General features: G+C 36.3%; 1 protein-coding gene across 1 annotated transcript in view; it reads left to right on the top strand.

Annotated features, from left to right (window-relative positions):
• Positions 1 to 21,488, top strand: part of AQR (aquarius intron-binding spliceosomal factor) — a 61,862-nt gene extending 40,374 nt beyond the window's left edge. Inside the window, exons 25-35 of the mRNA XM_076344938.1 lie at positions 2,090 to 2,225; positions 3,972 to 4,181; positions 5,012 to 5,149; positions 6,051 to 6,122; positions 9,885 to 10,072; positions 11,762 to 11,933; positions 14,570 to 14,740; positions 15,483 to 15,568; positions 16,373 to 16,547; positions 17,685 to 17,798; positions 20,989 to 21,488. Of these exons, the coding sequence (XP_076201053.1) occupies positions 2,090 to 2,225; positions 3,972 to 4,181; positions 5,012 to 5,149; positions 6,051 to 6,122; positions 9,885 to 10,072; positions 11,762 to 11,933; positions 14,570 to 14,740; positions 15,483 to 15,568; positions 16,373 to 16,547; positions 17,685 to 17,798; positions 20,989 to 21,237 (1,711 nt within the window). The 3' untranslated portion in view covers positions 21,238 to 21,488. The remainder of the gene's footprint in view (positions 1 to 2,089; positions 2,226 to 3,971; positions 4,182 to 5,011; positions 5,150 to 6,050; positions 6,123 to 9,884; positions 10,073 to 11,761; positions 11,934 to 14,569; positions 14,741 to 15,482; positions 15,569 to 16,372; positions 16,548 to 17,684; positions 17,799 to 20,988) is intronic.
• Positions 21,489 to 21,813: the final 325 nt, after the last annotated feature.

Genomic DNA, 21,813 nt, shown 5'->3' on the forward strand with positions numbered 1-21,813 from the left:
CATAAGGAAAGCTATCAAGTCAATATCAGTACAAAGACTTAAGAACCTGTTCTTGTAAATATTTGTACGTTTGTTATGTGTTAGTCCAACTGATGTCAGTAGGATTACACACGTTCATAGATATAAGTGGGGGTATAAGGGTCGTGCACTGGAAATATAAAACTGTCCAGTACTGGATTATTATAGCAATACTTTGTCTTCAGAAGCTGTAGTAAAAATTATATATAGTCACTAGAAGTTACCCACATGTGCATAGTTGAGTTTCATTTGGCAAAATAAATACCTTTTGGTCATTTTTTTTTTTTTTTTTTTTTTTTTTTTTAATTTGAACGCTTTGACATAGTCAAACTATTCCAGAAATTTGATAGCCAAAATCTTAGTGAAGTGATGCCATGGCAGATATTTATTTAGTAATATCTACTGTTTAGTATATTCCTTGAAGAGTAGTGCTCATAATTAAAAGGGGTTTTCTTTGAGACACTGTACGTTTATCTGTTTTCGTTCTTTTTCAGGGTAACTCCAGACCTACAGGACATTACTGCAGAGTCCTATGGGTTCTGGCAGTTTGGGAGGGAGGGATAAGGGTTGAGGAATATATTTGAAGGTGGGCTGCACTACTGTGAGAAGATAAGTTTATTTCTCATATGCCTTTTGGTTTTAGGTTGCTTCTGAGTTCGTGGATTTTCTGTCAGGCTGCTTTAGAAGGCATGATACTGCTTAAGGAATTTCTGCTGCTTGCAAGCTTAGCGTTCCTTTCTTGCTCCCTCTGCAGGCACAGCAAAGCAGGGCAGGGGGTATGAGAACATAAGGTGGAGAGGAGCTGATTAAACTGGTACCGTCACTTAAACACAAAGGGAATCACAGCTAAAGAAAATTTTTGTAGCAATGAACAAATACATAACAAAGGGCATATGACTTGAGTTGTGAGAAATAAGAGGACATTGGAAGTGTGAGGAAAAAAAACCCGAACAACTGGTTTCAGTCACTTGTAATTATAATGGATTAGTTTTGTTGAAGAAAATACTATTTAGTATTCCAGGGATCTTAACTGTCATAGTTCCTGAGAAACTTGTTTTTTCCAGTTGTGAACAATATCATATTCAGTTGTGTCTTAGTAAATTCAAATCTCCAGCTTTAACTACTCTCACTCTTCTAAATAAGACAATAGAACACATTGTGATTACCAGGGATTGTGTCTTTTTTTTTTTTCTGTGCAGAAAGCATATTTTATGAATAGTAAGTTTAATAAGAACTTGATATTTAGCCTTTATTCACATTTGAGCTTTTAACTATGTATGCATTTTTAAAAGAAAGTGTCCTGTTCCTCTCACTTCTTTAATTCCAGCCATTTATACCACTTTTTAGTTTGTTTTCTTTTTTAGAAAATGTGATACATTGATTTTTGTTTTTCTTGTACTGTTTCTGGGTGGGGGGGAGTGCATGGATTAAGGAAATTGATTTATAAAGGAAAAAACTTGGGCTTGAATTGGGTAAGAAGAGGAAGAATGGAAGGAGTAGGTTACAAGCTAATCAGTCATAAAAGTTACTGAACAGGCAGCTGTGAGTCCAGGACCTCCTATGTGTGGATGTAGACCTGTCTGTTATGGTGGGCTAAGCATTGTAGCAAGACATTTTGTATACTGCCAAAGGAAGTCAGCTTTGTACTGAAACTTTGGGTATAGGTTCCATTTATGATGATGCATAGACTTGTATAACTTGCTTATATTTGTGTAACATGTAGTGTACCATAGTTCCTAAACAGTGCACTGGAAGTAATGCTTTTCTGCTTTGCAGGTACATCATGAGAATGTTTTACTAACACTTATGAAGCTTCTGTTGAAGCGATAAGATAAAAGGAGCTTTTTCTACAGTAATGGCTCTTGTATGGCCTTGTAAATTATTAGGGCTCAACCAATAAAAATAGTGGGCATGTAGCAAATTCTTGGTTTTTGGAACCTGCTAGTAGTTGTGAGGGTTTTTTGGGGGTGGGTGTTGGTTTTTTTGTGATCTCTCATTGTGATACTTAGATAAAACAGTTCTGAATTAAATACATTTAAACAAATTATGTTACATTTAATTCATTTTGTAGGTATGGAAGAGTTAATTATGTGCTGGCTCGAAGACTTGAACTTCTACGAGAAGTTGGGCGACTGCAAGAGAGTCTTGGAGTCCCAGGAGATGTTTCTTACACTTGTGAAACAGCTGGCCACTTTTTCTTATACCAAGTAAGGACTGAAATACTTCTACAGAGACTGTATGACCTCAATATGTTATGAAACACTTTGTAAAAATTGGAGTGAATTTTTCAGAATTGAGTCTAAAAAAACCCGCATTTTCTTTGGTGGTTCAAAATACAATAACAGCTAAAGCTATAATTGCAACATTACTTACTTGTATTGCTATTGTTTTAAACTCTGCCTCATGACTCACCAGTTGAAAGGCTAGCATTGCTGCTGTTCATGACTGCTAGCAAAGATTCTAACCTGAAGTTTCTCCTTCAGACAGAAAAATCTGTGGGCTGCTTTACATTTTGGACAAGCATTAGAGCAGCTACTTGGATGATCTGGCTAGAAAGCTTTTATGGTGTTAAATGCCAGTGTGATAATCGGATGCATAGTATACAAAATGGCAATTTTCTGTATATTGTATATCCCTTATTTCCCTTCCATGTATTTTTCAGTGATATGGTCTACATTAGCAATTAGTGTGGCTTAAGCAGACTTGTAGAGTGGTACTTAGGATCAAATGCATACACTATATATGTTTTTACAGAAGTTAGCCTGGGCTAGCTGTAGTGTAGGCCTAAACATTAAATGGTCATTAGGTGTTGGAGAGTTCTAGGAGCACTGCTAGAGCTCATCTTCCGGTTCAGTTTCCTCCCAAAGGAATCCAACTTGGTATTTAAACCAAAGTACCATAAGTGGAGATAATCAAGAGATTTGTTTCTGTATTGGGTTTATGTGCAAAGTTTTGGTAGCGGGGGGGGGCTGCAGGGGTGACCTCTGTGAGAAGAGGTTGGGGGCTGTCCCCATGCTGGACACAGCCAGCTCCCAACGGACCCACTGCTGGCCAAAGCTGAGCCCATTAGCGACACTGATGGCACCTCTCTGAAAACATCTTTGAGAAAAGATCAAAAAACACCGTGTAGCACCTGGGGGCAGAGAGTGTGAGAAACAACCCCACACACCAAGGTCAGAAGGAAAAGGAGGGGCAGGAGATGCTCCAGGCACCGGAGCAGAGATTCCCCCATAGCTTATGGAGAGGACCATGGTGAAGCAGGTTGTCCCCCTGCGGCCCATGGAGTACTGTGTCAGAGCAGATATCCACACTGCAGCCGGTGGAGGACCTCATGCTGTAGCAGGTGGATATGCCCTGAAGGAAGCTGCAGCCTGTGGAAAGCCTATGCTGGAGCAGGGGAGAAGTGTGAGGAGGAAGGGGTGGCAGAGATGTGGTGTTATGAACTTGAATGACAAGCCCCATTCCTCCTGCACTGCTCAGGGTGGGGAGGATGTAGAAGACTTGGGAATGACAGAGTGAAATTGAGCCTGGGAAGAAGGAGGGGGTAGAGAAGAAAGGTGTTTTTGGTTTTGTCTTTGTTTCTTACCATCCTACTCTATTTTTAATCGGCAACAAATTAAATTAATCTTCCGCAAGTCAAGTCTGTTTTGCATGTGATGGTACTTGCTAAGTGATCTCCCTGTCTTTATCTCAACCCATAGGCTTTTCCATCTTCTTTTCTCCCCCTGTCCTGTTGAGGAGGGGGAGTGAGAGATGGGTGGGAGTCTGGCAGCCAGCCAAGGTGAACCCACCACAGCTTCAAAAATGTCGTCCTGATACAAGGTCAAATGCTACTTTAGACATACCTTGCTTTTGTGATTTTTTTTTTTTAAATACTATGTGTGCAAGACTACACCTTGCTAATGACTTTATGATATAAAAACATGTCAGTATGACACTTCTGTTTGCCATAGGTAATGTCTCGTTGGGAGGAGTATATCAGCAAAGTGAAAGTTAAAGGTGGAAAATTGCCAGATGTTACGGATGTCTCCAGTTTCTTTCCTTTTCACCAGTATTTTGCAAATGCTCCTCAACCAATTTTCAAAGGCAAGTCCTATGAAGAAGATATGGAAATTGCTGAAGGGTGTTTTAGACATGTTAAGAAAATATTCACTCAGCTTGAGGTAAGACATAACTATTAAAGGTAAGTGGATCTGGCTAATCCTACAAAAAGCTTTACAGAGTTCCAAAATTTTCCTTTGCCATACATCCTAAAAGGAGCATATATCTCTAGGCAGCTTCATTAGCTTGCAAAGGCGTTCAGGTGAGACTTTCTACCTTTGAGTAATATAGGCAGGTTTCACAATAGGGACAAGGGTATAATCTGTTTTATTTTGATTTTACGAAGCAGCCATTCTGCGTGTTCCATTTTCACTGATTAGGTTACTACGGTTGGTGCGCCTATCAGGGCTCCTCTGATCCTCACAGGGTCTTTGTATTTACAGTGAATTGCCTTTAATCAGATAACCTAGAGGTAACTTAAACAGATTATCTTCTGTTTTTCCCAGAATTGCTTGAGAGGCTTTTAAAAGTTAGGGTAAAGGTGATCTGGGTATCATTTGGTCATATTAACTGTATTGGTCTTCCTAATACTGAATTTGATGTGATGTTATGATGCAGTAAAGTAGGAAACAAGTGGATGTAGTAAAACAAAATTTTGGGGGATTCTGAGAGGGTTCCTCAGAATCAATTGAACAATTGTCTGCAAATTTATATTTGCACACAGGTTGCAGAATTCTTGGATTTGTTTTTAACAGATTGTTTTTTAAAATACTGTTGTTTCCATGTTTAGCATAAAAAAAAATTATTCAGATGGGATTGTTAAGAATAGATACCCTCATAAATTTCTTGCCAAATTACATTAAGAAGGTGACAAGATAGTTTGAATGCATACATTTTATAAGCAATAATTTTTTGTATTCTGACTTTCAAGATTTTCTTTTCTCTACCACAGGAATTTAGAGCATTTGAACTTCTCCGCAGTGGCTTGGATAGATCCAAATACCTGTTGGTGAAAGAAGCAAAAATCATTGCTATGACTTGTACTCATGCTGCTCTGAAACGACATGACCTGGTTGAATTAGGTTTCAAAGTAATGATTATACTAGTGTTACTACACTAATTGTTTTTTGGGTTTGGTCCGTGTCCCCCTCCGCCTTGTATAAACCTTTTTATCTGTCCTAAATCTAGGCAACTAGATTATTTCGAGTTGCATTTTTTACCAGTATGTTTCAAATTGTAATTTTACTGAAGAAAAATTTAACTTCTGTAAGTAAAAGATGAGATCACTTTTAAGTTATTGTATATACAAAAATGCTTAATAGTGCATCTCTTAAAAAAAAAAAAAAAGTTTTGTCATATTAGGTGGTGAACAGCAGTGTTATGATTGAGTAATAGAATAAAGGCAGAACTGGGCAAAAAACATGTCCTTTATAACTTTGTTTACCTAAAAAATGAATAATTTGAGGAAAAAGAACTGTGATGCAATGCTGTGTTCACTCTGCAGTGTTAACCATGGGTATTCATTTACTACAGACCTTTATCTGACAAAAACAAAAACAAAACAAAAGCCCACCACCAATAATTCTTTCAGTATTATTTTTCTCTGAAAATGCACTGTGTTGGATCACAAAAGTGCTCCTTTTCTGCTTCAGTGCAAAGATACCGAATTAGTTTGCTCCACTGCAGAAAGCTTTTCTCTTGTGGATGGGTTATGGCATATGGGAAACATGTCATGTAGTTCAGTCATGGATTCCTTCTAGATGTAAGCCCTGATTGGTACAGATAGATCTGCCATTCACGTAGTAGGATTTCACGCTCTGACATGGATTTTCAGTAATACTGATATTTTGCCTATAAGGTAAAATCCTACTGTAACTGTCCCACCCATCAAAAACTGAATGAGTAGTCAATGCTTTCTTTTGGTAGGCTGAATAACAGCATTAATTTGTATTACTTGGTTGATGGACATCTCTTTACTTGTTCTTTCTTAGTATGACAACATCTTAATGGAAGAGTCTGCTCAGATTCTGGAGATAGAAACCTTTATACCTCTCCTGTTGCAGGTTAGACCTGAATTATAAAACATATTACAAAAAATGATAAATGAAAGTCTGTGTTCTTGAACAATATAGACTATTAAAAGGAAAATATCTTGTGCAGAAAGTAACCTGTAACTGGTATTTGCCATTTGAGTGGACAGTAAGAACTTTCACATTGTTCTACATAAGTTGTTTATCCTTGTTTTTTAATATTATGGAGTAAGCTAATAGGTTCTAAACATGTTGCTTTTATTGACTAAATAGTAGTATTAGCAGGCTTTCATTTTGAAAATAAAAAAGCGGAGATATTTATGTAAACTAGGTCCTGACTTTGTAACTTTTATTCTTTCTCATTTAATAGTGATTATTGCTAATTTTAAAAATTGTTAAACTTAATACTTCTTATTAAATAACGGTTTTGTTTCCCAACAATGTAAGGCTTGCATAATTGCTCTGTGTCCTCCTGTCTGCTTGTGGTGTTTGGTCAGTTTCAGTCAAGATTAACAGAGAGAGATACCAAGAACATACAACTTTCAGGAAAACTGGAGCCAAGTAGAGAGGAGACATTCTAATTGATGTTACAACTCTACAGAAAGAAAAGAAATGGTTACTGTTTCTACTTCTGCTTTTGCCCAGTAGTTATGCACCTTTTGTCTAGCTAATTGGTAAATGTTTAGCCTGGAATAAACCGCAGCTTGTACTGTGTTTGGCAAACCAACAATTGGTAGATAAAGGAATGCAGTTGTGATACAGTTGAATTGAGGTCTTGCAGCTGGAAAGGTACTGCTAACGCAAGGAAAGAAGGAAGGAAATTGAAGCTAATATGGCACAGGGGATATTTATGGCACAGTCTTTAGGAAGCCAGGTAGCAATGGCTCTGTAACATAAGGGATTGTTGTAACAGAGGGCCAAAACTGCTACTTTTAAAGTTGTCATCTTTCCCTAAAATCATTTACTCTTCTCATTCTAAACTCAACACATTCACTCAGACTGTCTTGAAATTTTTTGTACCTCCAGTGAAAGTTATCTGTGGCTGCTTTTAGCAACCTGAGCTTGAGATACATCACTTTCCTCTTTTAAGAGCTAGAGGATTTCATAAGTAAGCAAAATGTGCTTCTCGCACATCTGTGGCTCTGTAAACTCAGATTATCAGGAGATTAATCTCAGATTATCACGAGATTTCACCTCTGGAAGTGAAGTATGGGCTCCCTCAGGAACTCTATGCAAACTCTTTAGCTGTGGGAACTCAGTAAAACTGAAGACAGTCTGTTCTGTTGATTTGATTCTTACTCTAGTGGCTTTCTGAAAAATACGTAGTCTGCATTTTCTCATATTCTAAAATTAAGTTTCCTTTCAGAAGTTTTGCCTGGAGCAGATATTTTCGTTGAAAAGCAATAATTTCAAGTTGTCTAGAAAACCACATCCAAACTTTTGGATATTCATTCTAAAAGAAAATTAATCTCAATTGAAAAAGGTGTGATAGAAACTCCATGAAATATTTAATATAGTTGTAATTGCAGCTCATAATTTCTCACTTTGCTCTTTAACAATGAAGAGTAGAATACAGTTGCAGGAAAGTAACTCAGTATGGGCTTAGTGCGCAAAAGAATGTGCATGTCCAAGATAACCATATTACTATTAAAGCCCAAGTCCTGTTCTCAGTTGCTGTTTAACTCTGTAGGTTTTTAAGTTTTAGGGTTGTTAATGTAGTTCTTTAACACCTTCTCGATGTGTTAAAGACTGCTGAGTTTTGATAATGCTGAGCAGGTAGGCAACTAATTCACCCTCTAAACCCCAAATACTGCCTGAACTCTGAATAGGAGCACATATTTGTCCATCTTGTTTGGGGTGTTTAGAGAGCAAACCTCTACTGGGTGAGGCTTCTCACAAATCATAAAACAGTGACAGTCAAGCTCTCTTTCCCTTTCACTAATTAGTTCAGCAATTGTAATAATACAATGAAATAGACTTGGTTCTTTTCTGTCCTGCAAGCTTAATGAATCCTCACTGTAGTCTCTAGAACAACATTGAATTTAGTTAAACCTGAAATACAAGATTTCTTCTTGCTGCTTAGTTAGATTCCCCTAACTATCAGAAAGGTATGGAGGCGTAAGTTGTCGTTTAGGTGGTTCTCCTGCAATTAGGTATTTAAATCTCTGTGCATAAAGACACGTGTAATACTTTAGGCTGTTGCTTTTGTGTTTTGGCAGTCTTGAATTTAATGCTATAACATTGTACTGTAGTGCTGTGTAATGAGTAAATCCTGTGTGGCTTTTAACATGGTTTTCATTCATAATGAAATTACCATATTTAATGAAATAAGCATCTTACAATGTTTTTCAGATGTTTGAATGAGCATTGTATAACCAGATACATCAGGCTGATGAGGGGAAATACGTGTATATGAGCAATGCAGAAGCTGAAGAGTTTTGTGTAGTTAAAGCAGACCTTTTCACCATAGAGCCATATTCTGGGGGATATTCCATGACCATTCCTAACAAGAGCCATCCAAATAGTCCTTGAAAATTGAGGGGTTTTTTTAACAAAACCTAAAGAACTAGGCTTACAGAGTAGTAGTACTTGATTTCTTGCACTTGCAATTCAGAGTAAGAAATTTTTAAAAACAGAGTTCTTTGGAGGGCTCTTTGTCTGAGATTGAAATTGCTGATAAGAGCAGAATGATTATATAGAATGCTTCGTCTTCTCCAAATCAGTAACTTTTTTTGAGGGGAAAAAAAAAGAAATCTTTTTCCATGCCATTGAAAATAATTTCCATCCTCTTACTTTCTTACTAAGGTAACTTCAGGCTTGATTAGCTGGGCAGTGCAGAGTTCAGTTTTCCTTCTTTGCTCTCTGATCAGAGAGAGCTTCAGTGCTCTTCCACTTCAAGTGGCAAGAAAAGGAACTTTAGGCTCTGTCTTGAATAGTGCTCCTATGGGGAAAGGGAAATATCACAGGAGTGTGTAAGAAATGAGGGTCTGAATTGTAAAACTGGCAGGTGGAAATCTTCAGGATTCTAATTCCTGGATAATGTTACCCACACATCTGTTCCTTTTTTGTCCCTATGTTACAACATTCCTTCATGAGCTCTGTCAGTATGTAACATAGGTACACAAAGGATGATGAGGAACTGGAAAGAGATAAACCGAATATACTGAAGAGCATTCAGTCCCAGAGCCAGGGTGAGGGTTAGTTAGAGGCACATCCTGGTCATGGAAGAGGCCATGTGGGAATTCCAGAGGTAAACAGGTGAAGCACATGAACCACAGAGACACTTGAAAAGCAGGCTTAGTTTGTGCCCCAGACATGCAAGCACTAAAATTGTTTCAGATACTTCAGGCACTTCATACCCACTATCTCAGAATCCAGAAAATAATGTTTAAAAGACTGTTCTAGGGTAACAGTACTGTGTAGAAATTAGTTTTTTTACTACTGTAACTTCTATAATTAGTTCTTCCTTTTGTCCTCTGATAATATGTTACTTTTGGCCTTTAGAACAGTGCAATACGATATTTATCCTGATGTTTCTCTACTGATTTTAATAGATAAACTTACCTGTTGCTTTATAAGAAACAAGACTATTTAAAATACTACTCCCTTTTTCTGGTAGTAGATTGGAAAGAAGCTAGTAGTCGTCTTTAAAATTACTGCAGTTCAGTGTAGCTTAAGAACAAACGTTGAAATTTAGGGCTTAGGCTAAGGCAGCCAATTTGACTATTAATGTGTTGTAATTGAGTGCCTCGATTATATTGTAATAGTTATAATTGTGTAATTGTTTAATTCTAGAACCCCCAGGACGGATTCAGTCGTTTGAAGCGGTGGATTATGATCGGTGACCATCATCAGTTGCCACCAGTGATTAAGAACATGGCTTTTCAAAAATACTCCAACATGGAGCAGTCCCTCTTTACACGGTTTGTTCGTGTTGGAGTGCCAACTGTTGATTTGGATGCACAAGGAAGAGCAAGAGCAAGGTGAGACAGAGAAAATGGCATGTCTAGCTTGTAAGAAACTACCAGGTTAAAAATCGGAAAAGCACACGTAGTATTGGAAACTTTTTTCTTATTGTTAGGACAAGAGTTTGCAAAACTGTAATTTAGTTGTTTTGTTCCATTTGTTTCAGCTTAGACTAGGAAGTCAGATTTTACTTTGCTGAAATGCAATCAGTTTTACTTTCTTTTTTTTTACATAGTAGTACTCTGCTACTGTATGAGTACTTTAATGAAAATGCTATTTACAGGAATTTTAATAGTCTTCAGTGTTTGGGTTTTTTACAGCTGAGACTTTTTTGCAGAAGCTTCCTTTTCTAAGTTAATATATTTAATATATTCAAGGCTAAATAAAGATTTTCTTTATTTGGCCTTGAATATATCATATTTCCCTTACGGTCTGCAAAAGGGTACTTTTGTAGTATTTCAGCAGAGCTTCAGCTTTGATTGGAGACAACCAGGCTGTCCACACAAGAGCATAATGCCTTTTTTTTTAATATTAAAAGAGATACTGCTTATCTGTAGTAAAATAACTTTTTATCCATGTATTTATCATTTCGTTGTGGTAATTTAGATGTGAAATTTATTTATTGTGTGAAGTGCATGTTTGTGGTGTCATATTAACAAGGAAAAATAAAACAGAAGAAAGTTACTCCATATAAAACCTTGCTACTATAAGTTTAGTTTTAAATCCTAATTATTTTTAGGCATAAAGTGAAATGAACAGTGTGAAGGAGAACTTCAGGTTTTTTTATGTAAGAAATGTTGGGTGTGGTAGAATATTATTTTCCAGTCATATGAATAACAGTTACTTTCAGTATGATTCTAAAAATGCAAATTATATCCGAGTATGATGATAAATGAAATTTATTTTTCCGTCTACTGTTTTGCAACATCTCAGAGAACGTCTTAGAGATAAGAGAGCAGAAGAATTCCTTCACTTTGCATGCAATTTCTTGATCAAGGATTTTTTCCATACCTTCCTACACTTTTGTCTTTTCTGATCATAGGTAGCTTCCGTATGAACTATCTGCTACTTTATCTGGTCTGGATATTATTGTGCATTTCTGACTGAGGCATTTTGGTTATATTACTGTCCTTATAAATACCTTGTAAGATTCAGAATTGTGTAGATTTTGGTTGCTTCCCTTCATATCTCATGTTAATACATGGCAATACACAAAATAAGAAAATAAATTTCTTTTTGCAGTAAGAGGCTTTACAGCGGATAATGCAGAAAATCCTTTTTCCTTTACTCCTTCCTTTTTGTAAAGAAGCATTCTTTACAAAACATATTCCTTAAGTTTTGTTCCCCATGAAAATTCCTACTAGACTTCCTTGCAAAATTTGTACCCTTCAGTGTAGAGCTGATCAAGTGTAACAGGCTTAAGGGTGGGTGTGCTGCACTAAGCTTTCTAAAAAGAAGTGAAATGTGAAGTTTTCTGTGAGAGAAAACCAAACAGAATCAAAACTTAAAAAATAATTGCTGGATAGCTTGTACAAGTATGTTCATTTATATATGTACAGGCTATCCAGCACTATTATTTTTTTCATTGAAAACCTACTGAAGCATTCATCTTCAAAGTGAGGGGTTGTGTGTATCTGAACTATTTTGAATGAGTTCAAGAACCCGCTTTAACTATTTAGGGTTTGTCTCTGTGTGTTTTTGGATAGTTTATGTAACCTCTACAACTGGCGTTACAAGAATCTGGGTAACCTGCCTCACGTGCAGCTTCTGCCAGAGTTCAGAAAAGCCAATGCTGGGTTTTTGTACGACTTCCAGCTTATAAATGTAGAAGACTTCAATGGTGTGGGAGAGTCTGAACCCAATCCTTATTTCTATCAGGTAAGAGAAATATTACATGTATACTCTATTTAATCTGAATATGGCTTATTAAATCTGCAGTAAAGACAGACTATCAAAATACAGTAAACTGATGTTTAATTCATGTTCTCAGATAATTGTTATGCGTATGCATGATTTATTTTTTCTCCTTTAAATCAGTTTTGAATGTTGAAAATGATAATGTGTTATGTTGTGCTTTTTGCTCAAAGTGAATGACTTTGCTTGATATCTGTGTTTTCTCAATGTTATGAGAGGGGTGAGATTTGGTGTGTAATTCATTATGAAACATTGTTTTGGCCTATGGCGAATTAAAGTCCATTGTAATTCAGCTGTACTTCCATGATAGTGAAATAAACAGTAGCATTTGCCCTGTACATGAAGGATCAAAGTTCACTCTGCGGCACATATTTGAGTTTGAAGAGTCACTGTTTTCATTTGATCTATATTTAAGAACGCTAAAAAGCCCATTCATGAAAGAATGACACAGTACTGCAAGAAATATACGTAAGAGGCAGAGACACATTGAGGCTGAAGTAGATTGCAAAAAAAACCTTAGCCTTGGAATTTCTCAGCTAAATTTTCAAATTAAGCCAGCAACAACAGCCTCCATCTATTTCTCTTAAATATAGGAAAACTTTTTACACTTGTAATGAGATGCTTATATTTTCAGTCCTCTTATTTTTCGTGTTTTAAAAACAGTGATGAAAACAAATTCTGGAGCCTAAATTACCAGTTTGGGTTTCGGCAAAGTTAGAGGCAGGAGCTGTGTGCAAGTTAATAAATGAGTTTAATTCAAACATGGAATTAACACCTAATATTTTGTTTAATATTACGGAAAGCAAACAATATACTTTAAGATGATAATTTTCGTGGTTACTTTTTCCCTGGGAAGATCATTAAGAATTATGTTAATCTATTTTTTAAAAGGTATGAAAGATATCCATAGTTTATGCTTGGGTGCCTCTCACTTTTTAAATACAAACGAGTGTGCTGTTAATGAACAAAGCCATGGTGAGCCATAATCCACTATATCTCATTTCTAGTTTGAGGACAGGGTTGTTTGGAGGGGAGAGTTTCTTATGATTTTGGTTTTTAAGCTGTAACACTGTAATGTACAAGTAGTAAAAAGTTGTCCTGTGGAACAGCTGAAATTAGTGCCTTAAAAACAGGATTCTGATAACTGAGAATCTGAATACTGCTTTAGTCGCTCCTGGGCCAAAGAAGACTGAGAACACTCACGCAAGGACACAGAACACCTTTATCATTACAACAGTTGCTTTCATCAGCAAACTCTTATAATATATCCTACGGTTAATTTTTTTCATGAACTTGAGGATGGAGAGAGATTAGCAGAGTATGTTGGTGGCATTGCATGTTTTTTCATGAGATAACTAATTCCTGCCATGTATTATTTATCTCTTTGTGAATTTGGGCATTTCTTTCCAGACTTAAAGGGGATTAAGATTTGTAAAATAGCTTTACGCCCACAGGTGTTTGGTATGTGCAGCAACTGCATTTTCCAAGTAATGCAGAGCCCACTTAAGAAGAAGAAATAAAGGAGGCTGGTATGTCTAGCCTAGTCAAACGTACACCAAGTGGGGATAAGATTCCCAGTATAAATAGAGCAGGAATAAATGTCAGCAATTGAGAATAACTTTTTAGCCTGAAAGACAATTTTTGTTGATGGAAAAGGGATTTAAACAGGCTATGAATAACTTCAGTCTGGGAATAGGACAAAACTTCCTACAGCCAGAAGAGTGATGCTTTGGGTCAGACATTTATTGTTAGTAATGGCACAGAAAAAAAGTTACGAAATACAAAATAACAGCTGGTCATTTGAAATTGAATAGGTATTGCCTCAGTAGAAATAACTGGATTTGATAATCCAGATGTCTCTCTCCTAATTAATAGTTGAAAGGAGTTTAGTTATTCTACTTCAACTAGTTCTTACTTTCAGCTTACTGGAGAGTTGAGTCACTGCAACTTTTTTGCGTGCTTATTTGGAACCGTGTTAAATGGGCGCTAAGTGTTTTTTAAACCCTTGTATTTAAATACAGGTATCTGTAGACTTATCGGCTTGTAATACTTTTTAACAAATAATAATTCCACAGTTTTACATAACAGGTGGGTTTTTGGCATGTGACCTTTAAGAAAGAAAAATGAAATATTTTATTGGTTGAGTTCTGTAATAATACAGTTAAGGTGGCAGTTCCGTTGGGCAGACAGCTATAAACATATAAATGCATTTATATACAAATGTGTAAATATTTAATAGTTCATAAATATAATTTAAATGGACTATTAAATATTTAGATTTTACTCTTGTATTGAAATAAAACTGGGAGCTTCTGAGTAGATATTGGAAAGTGTCAGTCAATGACTGACAATAATATTGATGTAGAGATTTTCAGCAATTCTCTGAAGAGGAATCAGAATGAAGTTATTAAACCTACTTGTGGCTCTTTTGTTCTTTCAAAATGGCTTTTAAGCGAGCAAAGAAAGATCAGATCTATAGATGTTTCTCAGCACTGAGATTCTTGTCTAAATACATGATAATGTCACAGATGTTATTCTTTCCAACCTTAGTAGTTGAGTAACCTCTTTTTTTCTTCCCCCCCTCCTCTTTTAAACTTAAGAATCTTGGTGAAGCAGAGTATGTTGTAGCACTCTTCATGTATATGTGCCTGCTTGGTTATCCTGCAGACAAGATAAGTATCCTGACAACGTACAATGGACAGAAACACCTGATCCGTGATGTCATTAATCAGCGGTGTGGAAATAATCCACTGATTGGACGGCCAAACAAGGTGACTTTGAAAATATATCCATCATTGGAGTGGTTCTGGTTTGTTTGTTTTTAAATTGTCATATTATAGAACAGACTAATTTAATAGATTCACAGCTTTCTGCGCAAGTATTCCCTGGTTAACTACACATTTATTAACCTACATTCTATGGAATGTTATAGAGTAGTGCCCTTGTTTCTGCCTGTTTGTAATTTGACATACAAACAAACTGAAGTCAGTGAAGTTGGAAAGGCTACAGACTACATGGGACAGAATAACTCTTTTCTTTGTCATCTATTTTGTCCTCAAAAAAAAAACCAACCCCAAAAATCACACCCTTAGGAAGATCCACCCAGAGTGGAAATTATTTGAGAAAACGTATGATGACAAATCTGATGGAACAAATAAAAAACATAGTTATAAAAGTCTGGTGCTAATTGCAGGTTAAAATTCTGTGTTATAAAACTGACGGCTTTCCACAATCTTTTGGTATTAGCACCCCGCTGTTAGCTGCCTGAATTGAATAAAAATGTAAAAGAATTGGTATACAGTCAGACAAAAGCTCCTCCCAACATCTCCCGAAAAGAACAGGCTGATGATGTTTGGTTAGAGGTCAACTAAAACAGAGTTAAAACATTTTCTTTTCTCTTCCCATTTATTGCAGTCTCAGTACGAAGTTGATGTTAAAATTTTGGTGTCACTTTTACATTGAAATGGCAAAGATTAACCTACGGAGGTTTTTTCTTGGTTTTTGATTCTCTAGGTAACAACTGTGGACAGATTTCAAGGTCAACAAAATGATTATATTCTCCTTTCACTAGTGCGTACCAAAGCTGTAGGCCACCTTAGGTATGTAAGAAGATAACTCTTGTAGTGTCGTTAAACTACATGTTTTCTGTATCAGAAAGATGTTTATAGTACATTATACAAAAGTGTTCAATTATTTGAGTATGTAGTAGAAGTGAAGTTTAATGCTATGTATTGAATGAAGTTCAGACATTCTTCCTTTTATAACTGTCTGGTACCTTCTTCACAACCACTTTATCCTTTAGTAATGGCTCTTATACTATAATTAGTTTATATTACTGCAGATAGACTGAACTTGGTTTCACCCTAGTAGAACGATAGGAATGTAATGCTTGTTGAACAAATGCAGCCTTAAATTTTCTCATAGATTCTTTCCTGTAAGTGAGCTTTTTATTTGTTTTGTATCAGAAATGTTTGATCGCTGCATAAGTTGCATTTTGATGTGTAGTTTAAAAAGTTTGCACTTCAGTTTTGGAGTGGGGTGGAGGAAGACTTGTCTATTCAGCAGTAGTTAGATGAGTTATCAAACTCATGTTTACTCATTCAGGGATACAGAAATGCTATTGTGATTTGTTCCCAATGTAAATCTTTACCTCTGAAATCTAGGAAAACAGTAAAGGGTGATTTTTCATATCATTATCGGTACAGTGAACCCTCTTTTATATAAAGGTTCTAGGATTTGGTAGTTACTGAAACAGTATGTTGGGAAAAAAACTAAAGACAAAATAGTATTTTAGCAGATGACTTTGTTTCCTTTAATTAAGACTTCTGTATACTTCTACTTATTTTTATTGCAACTGTGTTATCAGTGAAAAGAACATGATTGATTTTGTTTGTTTTCTGAAGGGATGTCCGACGATTAGTTGTTGCCATGTCAAGAGCAAGGCTCGGGCTTTATATCTTTGCAAGGGTATCGCTGTTTCAGAATTGTTTTGAGCTAACTCCAGCTTTCAGCCAACTCACAGCTCGACCACTTCACCTCCATATTGTTCCCACAGAATGTTTTCCAACATCAAGACAGGTAGGAACAGCTGCTGTGAGTTTTGCTATCTGTAATGGGTGTGTGTGTTTGCCCACTTTTTTTGAGTGGGGTATAAGAGGTGGGACCGTCTTCTCTGCTAAACCAATGCCTCTTGGATAATTATGTCCCTAGAGTTAACTTTTTATCATGATACACACTAGCTGTTTTTAACTGATTTTCCCACAAAACTTAATTATCAATGTAAGTCTGTTGTGCATGCTTTTTCCTAAGTTCTGCCTGTGTAAGTGATTCAATATTTTTCTTTTATGATAAACAGGAAAGTTTTTGGTGTTATATATTTTTGGTCTTGTTATGAAACAAAATAATGTTATTTCTCAAAAAAAAAAAAGCCACACAAAGCTAATTGCTTCTTATTGAAAGCGGTAAAATTACATTTGACTGAGTAATTCAGGATAATCAATTAACTTTTTTTTTTTTTTTTAAATTGGGTCCAGAATTGCAAAAGTTTTATTTCTGAGCTAGGTTCGCAAGTATGAAAATGTAATTTGTAATACTGCACTAGATCTTTAGGGAAAGGTTTGTATTGAGCATCTAAGCACAGGACACACAGAGTAGGATACTAAATGAAGAAATGGAGGAGCATATCAGCTTTGCTTCCTGGAGCTTTGAGAAGGGGTGCCTACATGAACTCAAAATTCAGTTACAGATCTTTCCCTGGTCTTAAGTGCTGTTGACAAGTTTGGGAGGGGGCCCTTGAGTTGAAACTTTCAGGTCCACTATGCAACAAAGAATGCAGTGTGTATGGTCAGCGAATGTGAGCAAGAAGGAGCTGGACAGTGGTGGACAAGCAGGCTAAGTCCTAATCTGATTCTACAGTATTTGTGCCTTTAATATGTTAAATGACTCAAGTCCAAAATGTACTTTATGGAGTAAGCATCAGAACCCAGCCTTTCCTTTTGAAATTTCTTCATTAGGCTGCAGTATCATGATTTATCCAGTTCCCCAAAGTGTAAGACCTACACTTACTATCTTTCCAAAGAATTTAGCTATTTTTTTCTTTAAAAAGCATTATTTAATTTCTTGGGGTTTATGTTTTCTAATATAGTTAAATAACTTTTGAATAATGGTTGTTTTGCTTTGCTTGCTGAATGTCTGCTTTTTTCCCCCCTTCCTTAGAACGGAGAAAGACCATCTCACCAAATACATGTTATTAAGAACATGCCTCAAATGGCTAACTTTGTGTACAATATGTATATGCACATGATACAGAGTACACGCCACTATCAACAGGTAAGGACCTTCTAACATTTGGAAGGTGTGCATTTAAAATAAAATTGATTTTTAGTACGTGACGTGAGATGCTGTTGAGGTTTGAGACTGTTCCTATTATGTTTAAAATTCAAGAAGGTTTTATGACTGGGAGTGAGAATATTGAGGTCTTTAAAATCTTGCAGTAGCAAGAGCTGTAGCTTTCAGTAATTTAAGCCCCAATTTAGGGCCCCAAAACCAGCAGTAATTGATGCCGAGTGCTAAACATGGCTCTGTCTGGGCCCAAAGATTCCTCATTAATACTGAAGAACTAGCCTGTCCAGTATTTACTTGAAGTAAACTTGTGTGTTATGTTTCAGGTAAGTGCAGCTAGTGGTATTACAGCACCACTGCATGGTGCAATAATGTTTTGTAATAGAGCTTTTCATGACAAGCCTGCAGTGTATAGAAAGACCAGATGATGTCTTGGAACCATTTTAACCACATTAGCTCACTGCATTATCCAGGCTGGTTAGCAGCTGTAGCGTTTTTATTCTGGAGCAATTTTTTTCAGCACTAGTTCAGCACCAAGCAAAATAGCATGAGGTTGGAAGCAGTTGTAGATGCTTTCTCACTTCTGTACCTAATTTTGTCAGTGTTTAATCCCTGAAGCAGAATTCAGAACCCAACAGAAACACCTTGTCGTCTTATGTATGTGAGCAGAGCTTTAAGGTAGTTTAGATAGTATACTGAGCAGAAAGCTGCCTTTACTCAGCATACTTGGATCTGTAGATGCTTAGAGGTAGTTGATAGTAAACAGAGAGGTCTTAAATGCTACCCCTCAACTGTATCAGCTTTCACTTAATGTCTGGGGTATATCATGATTTACCTATACAAATTACCTATAATTTATTCTTTCATGGTACTCCAAAGTTCCCTTCTTGGTTTTTGCTCTTCTGAAGGATTTCCAAAAGTGGAAAAAATTGATGTAAAAGGACACTACTCACTCTGTATTAGCTGGCTGTGGGAAGAGAGCGTGAGCGTGGCTCTGTATCCTTGAACAGATAGTCCAAGGTACTTATCTGTGAGATCTAGGTTCTGTTCTTTAATGCAAGGATGTTTCTCTATCGCCTCCTCTTCATCCTTCTTCCAGTGACTGCTTCATCTGATACAGAACAGTGTAATCAGTAGAGATCAGAACCCAAAACTTCTCCTTTAACTGAATGTCAGACTTTCAGATAGAAAATTTCTTTTCCTTTGCAGTTCTTAGCCAGTGAATCTTGGATGTTTCTTTGTATTTTTCTTCTGGGAGGCATAGCTTCAGCCAAATTTGAAGCGTTTTGCGACCCAGAAAAAGCCCTTGCCAGGTGGACAGGATGCTTTCTCACTATTCTGGGGAAGTGTTCTAATTATCTGTCTGCTGTAAAGAAAAGGGGATAGAGAAAGAGGAGTGACACTACTAAAATCTCCTCTTCTTGTAACTGTATTTTTTTTGAAGTAGTGAAAGCTCACACTGTTTTGTTAGAAATCCAGTCCTATAAGCACATGACGAGACTTGTTTTGGAGCCAGTTTGTCTAATATAGTTGGAGATCTCTCAACCGTGCAGATCGTATGTGATGAAGACTCAGTGGACTGTGCAGTTGGTCACATTCAGATGCAAATGAATAGCGCTGTCAAAACTGAGAAGTGTATACATGTCCTGAAAAGCAGATGGTAGCATCTAAATCTTACCAAAATTTTTGCTTGACATCTTAATCAAATATGGACCCGATCCTTCTGCTAATACCAGTTACTCTTTTTAGCACCCTCATCTTATCCATTGCTAGTTAAAATTAGTTACAAAACTGCTGGTTTCTTACTGTGGCAATGAATCACATTCTCCTTGCAGGAGAAGCCAAAATTGAACTACCAAAAAAAAAAAAAAAAGCAGGCTTTAAATTTCTTTTACCCTATTTAGTACAACATGATATTTTTCCTTTTCTTCTACACTAGTCTTAACAGTAGTAGTCACAAAGCACAACATGCATCTAACTAAATCACAGAAGAAGTCTGATGCATCAAGAATATATTTTTGTAATTAAAGGATCTCTGGTTTTGAAATACACTTTTTCTGTGAACAGATGGATTATAGAGACCAGTATGATAACTTCAAAGTCTATAAAAAATGCTTTTCATATCTCTGCTGGTAGTCATCATTGCTTCATAGATTTGCCCATGCTTGTCAGAAATTTGAAATATTAGTGTCATCTAATTGAAGATAAGACTTCACTGTAATTAAACACTTAATTTGTCATGTGAAGCCAAGGTGCCTTTAAGCAAAAAAACCCTAAACAATCATCCATGGGAGGTTTATTGAGCTTTCATTTCATTAAATGCTTCACAATATTCCAAGGAAATATCCATCATGTCATTAAATAATGTCAGGCTGCAAGAAGTATGAGTGTTTCTGTACAGCCTGGAGTTGTATAACATTCATCCTCTTCAGCTCACTGTGTTCTTGGTTATTTTTTTTCTGAAGTCTGTAATATGGCTACCATTGCTGCTTATCATGTTTTGCAAACTACTTTTTTGGTTGCAAGCAAAACACTTTGAATATACTAAAGTACTTTTCCAGAAGTATTATGTGAAAAATATCTAAGCATTGCTTTAACTGTTACTGGAACTTGCGTTGTTCTACACTTACAGCTGTGGGTGAAACTTGTATAAGTACAGATAACGTTCACATAGCATTTTATAAGAAGTTTCAAGGGGAAATTACTGGAATGAGTTGTTAAAGACAGGCCTGTTAAAGGCCTCAAAAAGCAAGTTAAACATATCTAGGAGTTTGAAATGGTAATAGATGAGATTACGGTAGGAATGTGCTCGTGGCTCCAAGTAGGGATTTACCATAGCCCTACTACTTGTCTGGCTGTTTGGGATAATGAAATGTGTTTGATATCCTCGAATTGGAAGTACTGCGTTTTTAACACCCTCTTTTCAGGCAAAAAATGTGTCTAAGATGACCATTGTGTGAGCCAAGATTATTATTCATTTTTTTTTTTTTTTTTTTAAATAGGAGTTAAGTGCCTACAAATGATTAGGGCTTCTAAATTTTAAGTCTTTGTTGTTAACTTGTTATCTAATGCAAAATCCTAAATATAAGGTGAACAGTTCAAGCTAAAATAGGAATAGATGCCCAAATAGATGCATTTGTTGTAAAAACTGAAAATCCTTTCTTTTTTAATCACCTAGCGTTTATTGCCCCCACCTGCCATGATTGAAGAACCAGAAACTATTCAAACTCAAGAGATTGAAGTAGAAAGTGAAGTGCAAGGCATGCGGGAAGGTGCAGAAGAAGAAGAAAATAAGGTAGGGGAAGAAATGATAAAGGAAAGAGAATTGAAAGTGGCCGAAGTGGATGAACATCGGACGATGCCAGAACACCCCGGAAGAGACAGTGATAGTGGAGACAGTGAACCTGAGAATGAGACTGAAAAGTGACCCACATGATGTTTGTCATCTAAAAAGCAGTTAGGAATATAATTACTATTTTTACATTGACTTTTATAAATGGTTGCTTGTGTAATGTGACCTGTTTGGTATATTTTTCACTGGATGCTTTGTGGACAAGCAAAATGTTTGGCAAACATTTTACTGAGTTCTTGTCAGTATCAGTAATGTAATTTGTTTAATGGCCTCAAATGATATACAATTTCCTTTTCATAAGTTGTTCAGTAAAGACGCTTTTTATACCTGGTTTGAATATTTGACCTTTAATTCAGCCACTGAGTTATCCATTAAACCTCACCAATTAAGTATATTCAATATTGGTCAGACACTCTTTATAGTTTCCTTAATATTTTGTAATGGAGAATTCCTTACGCAGAGCTGTGCTCGTGTACACTGAGGTGGTATTTTAGGCATAGGCTCAAGTTCAGTAAGGTATTTAATTGTAGTTCTAAGAAATGTGAATTACCATGGGACTTCGAAATGTGTAAAAGCTTTATTGAATTGGGACCTTAGGTTCTCAGATTTTCATAAGGCCCAGGTACTTGTAGCATTTTCTCATTGTTGACT

The sequence above is a fragment of the Aptenodytes patagonicus genome, chromosome 7 (assembly GCF_965638725.1).
Source record: "Aptenodytes patagonicus chromosome 7, bAptPat1.pri.cur, whole genome shotgun sequence".
Lineage (NCBI taxonomy): Eukaryota > Metazoa > Chordata > Aves > Sphenisciformes > Spheniscidae > Aptenodytes > Aptenodytes patagonicus.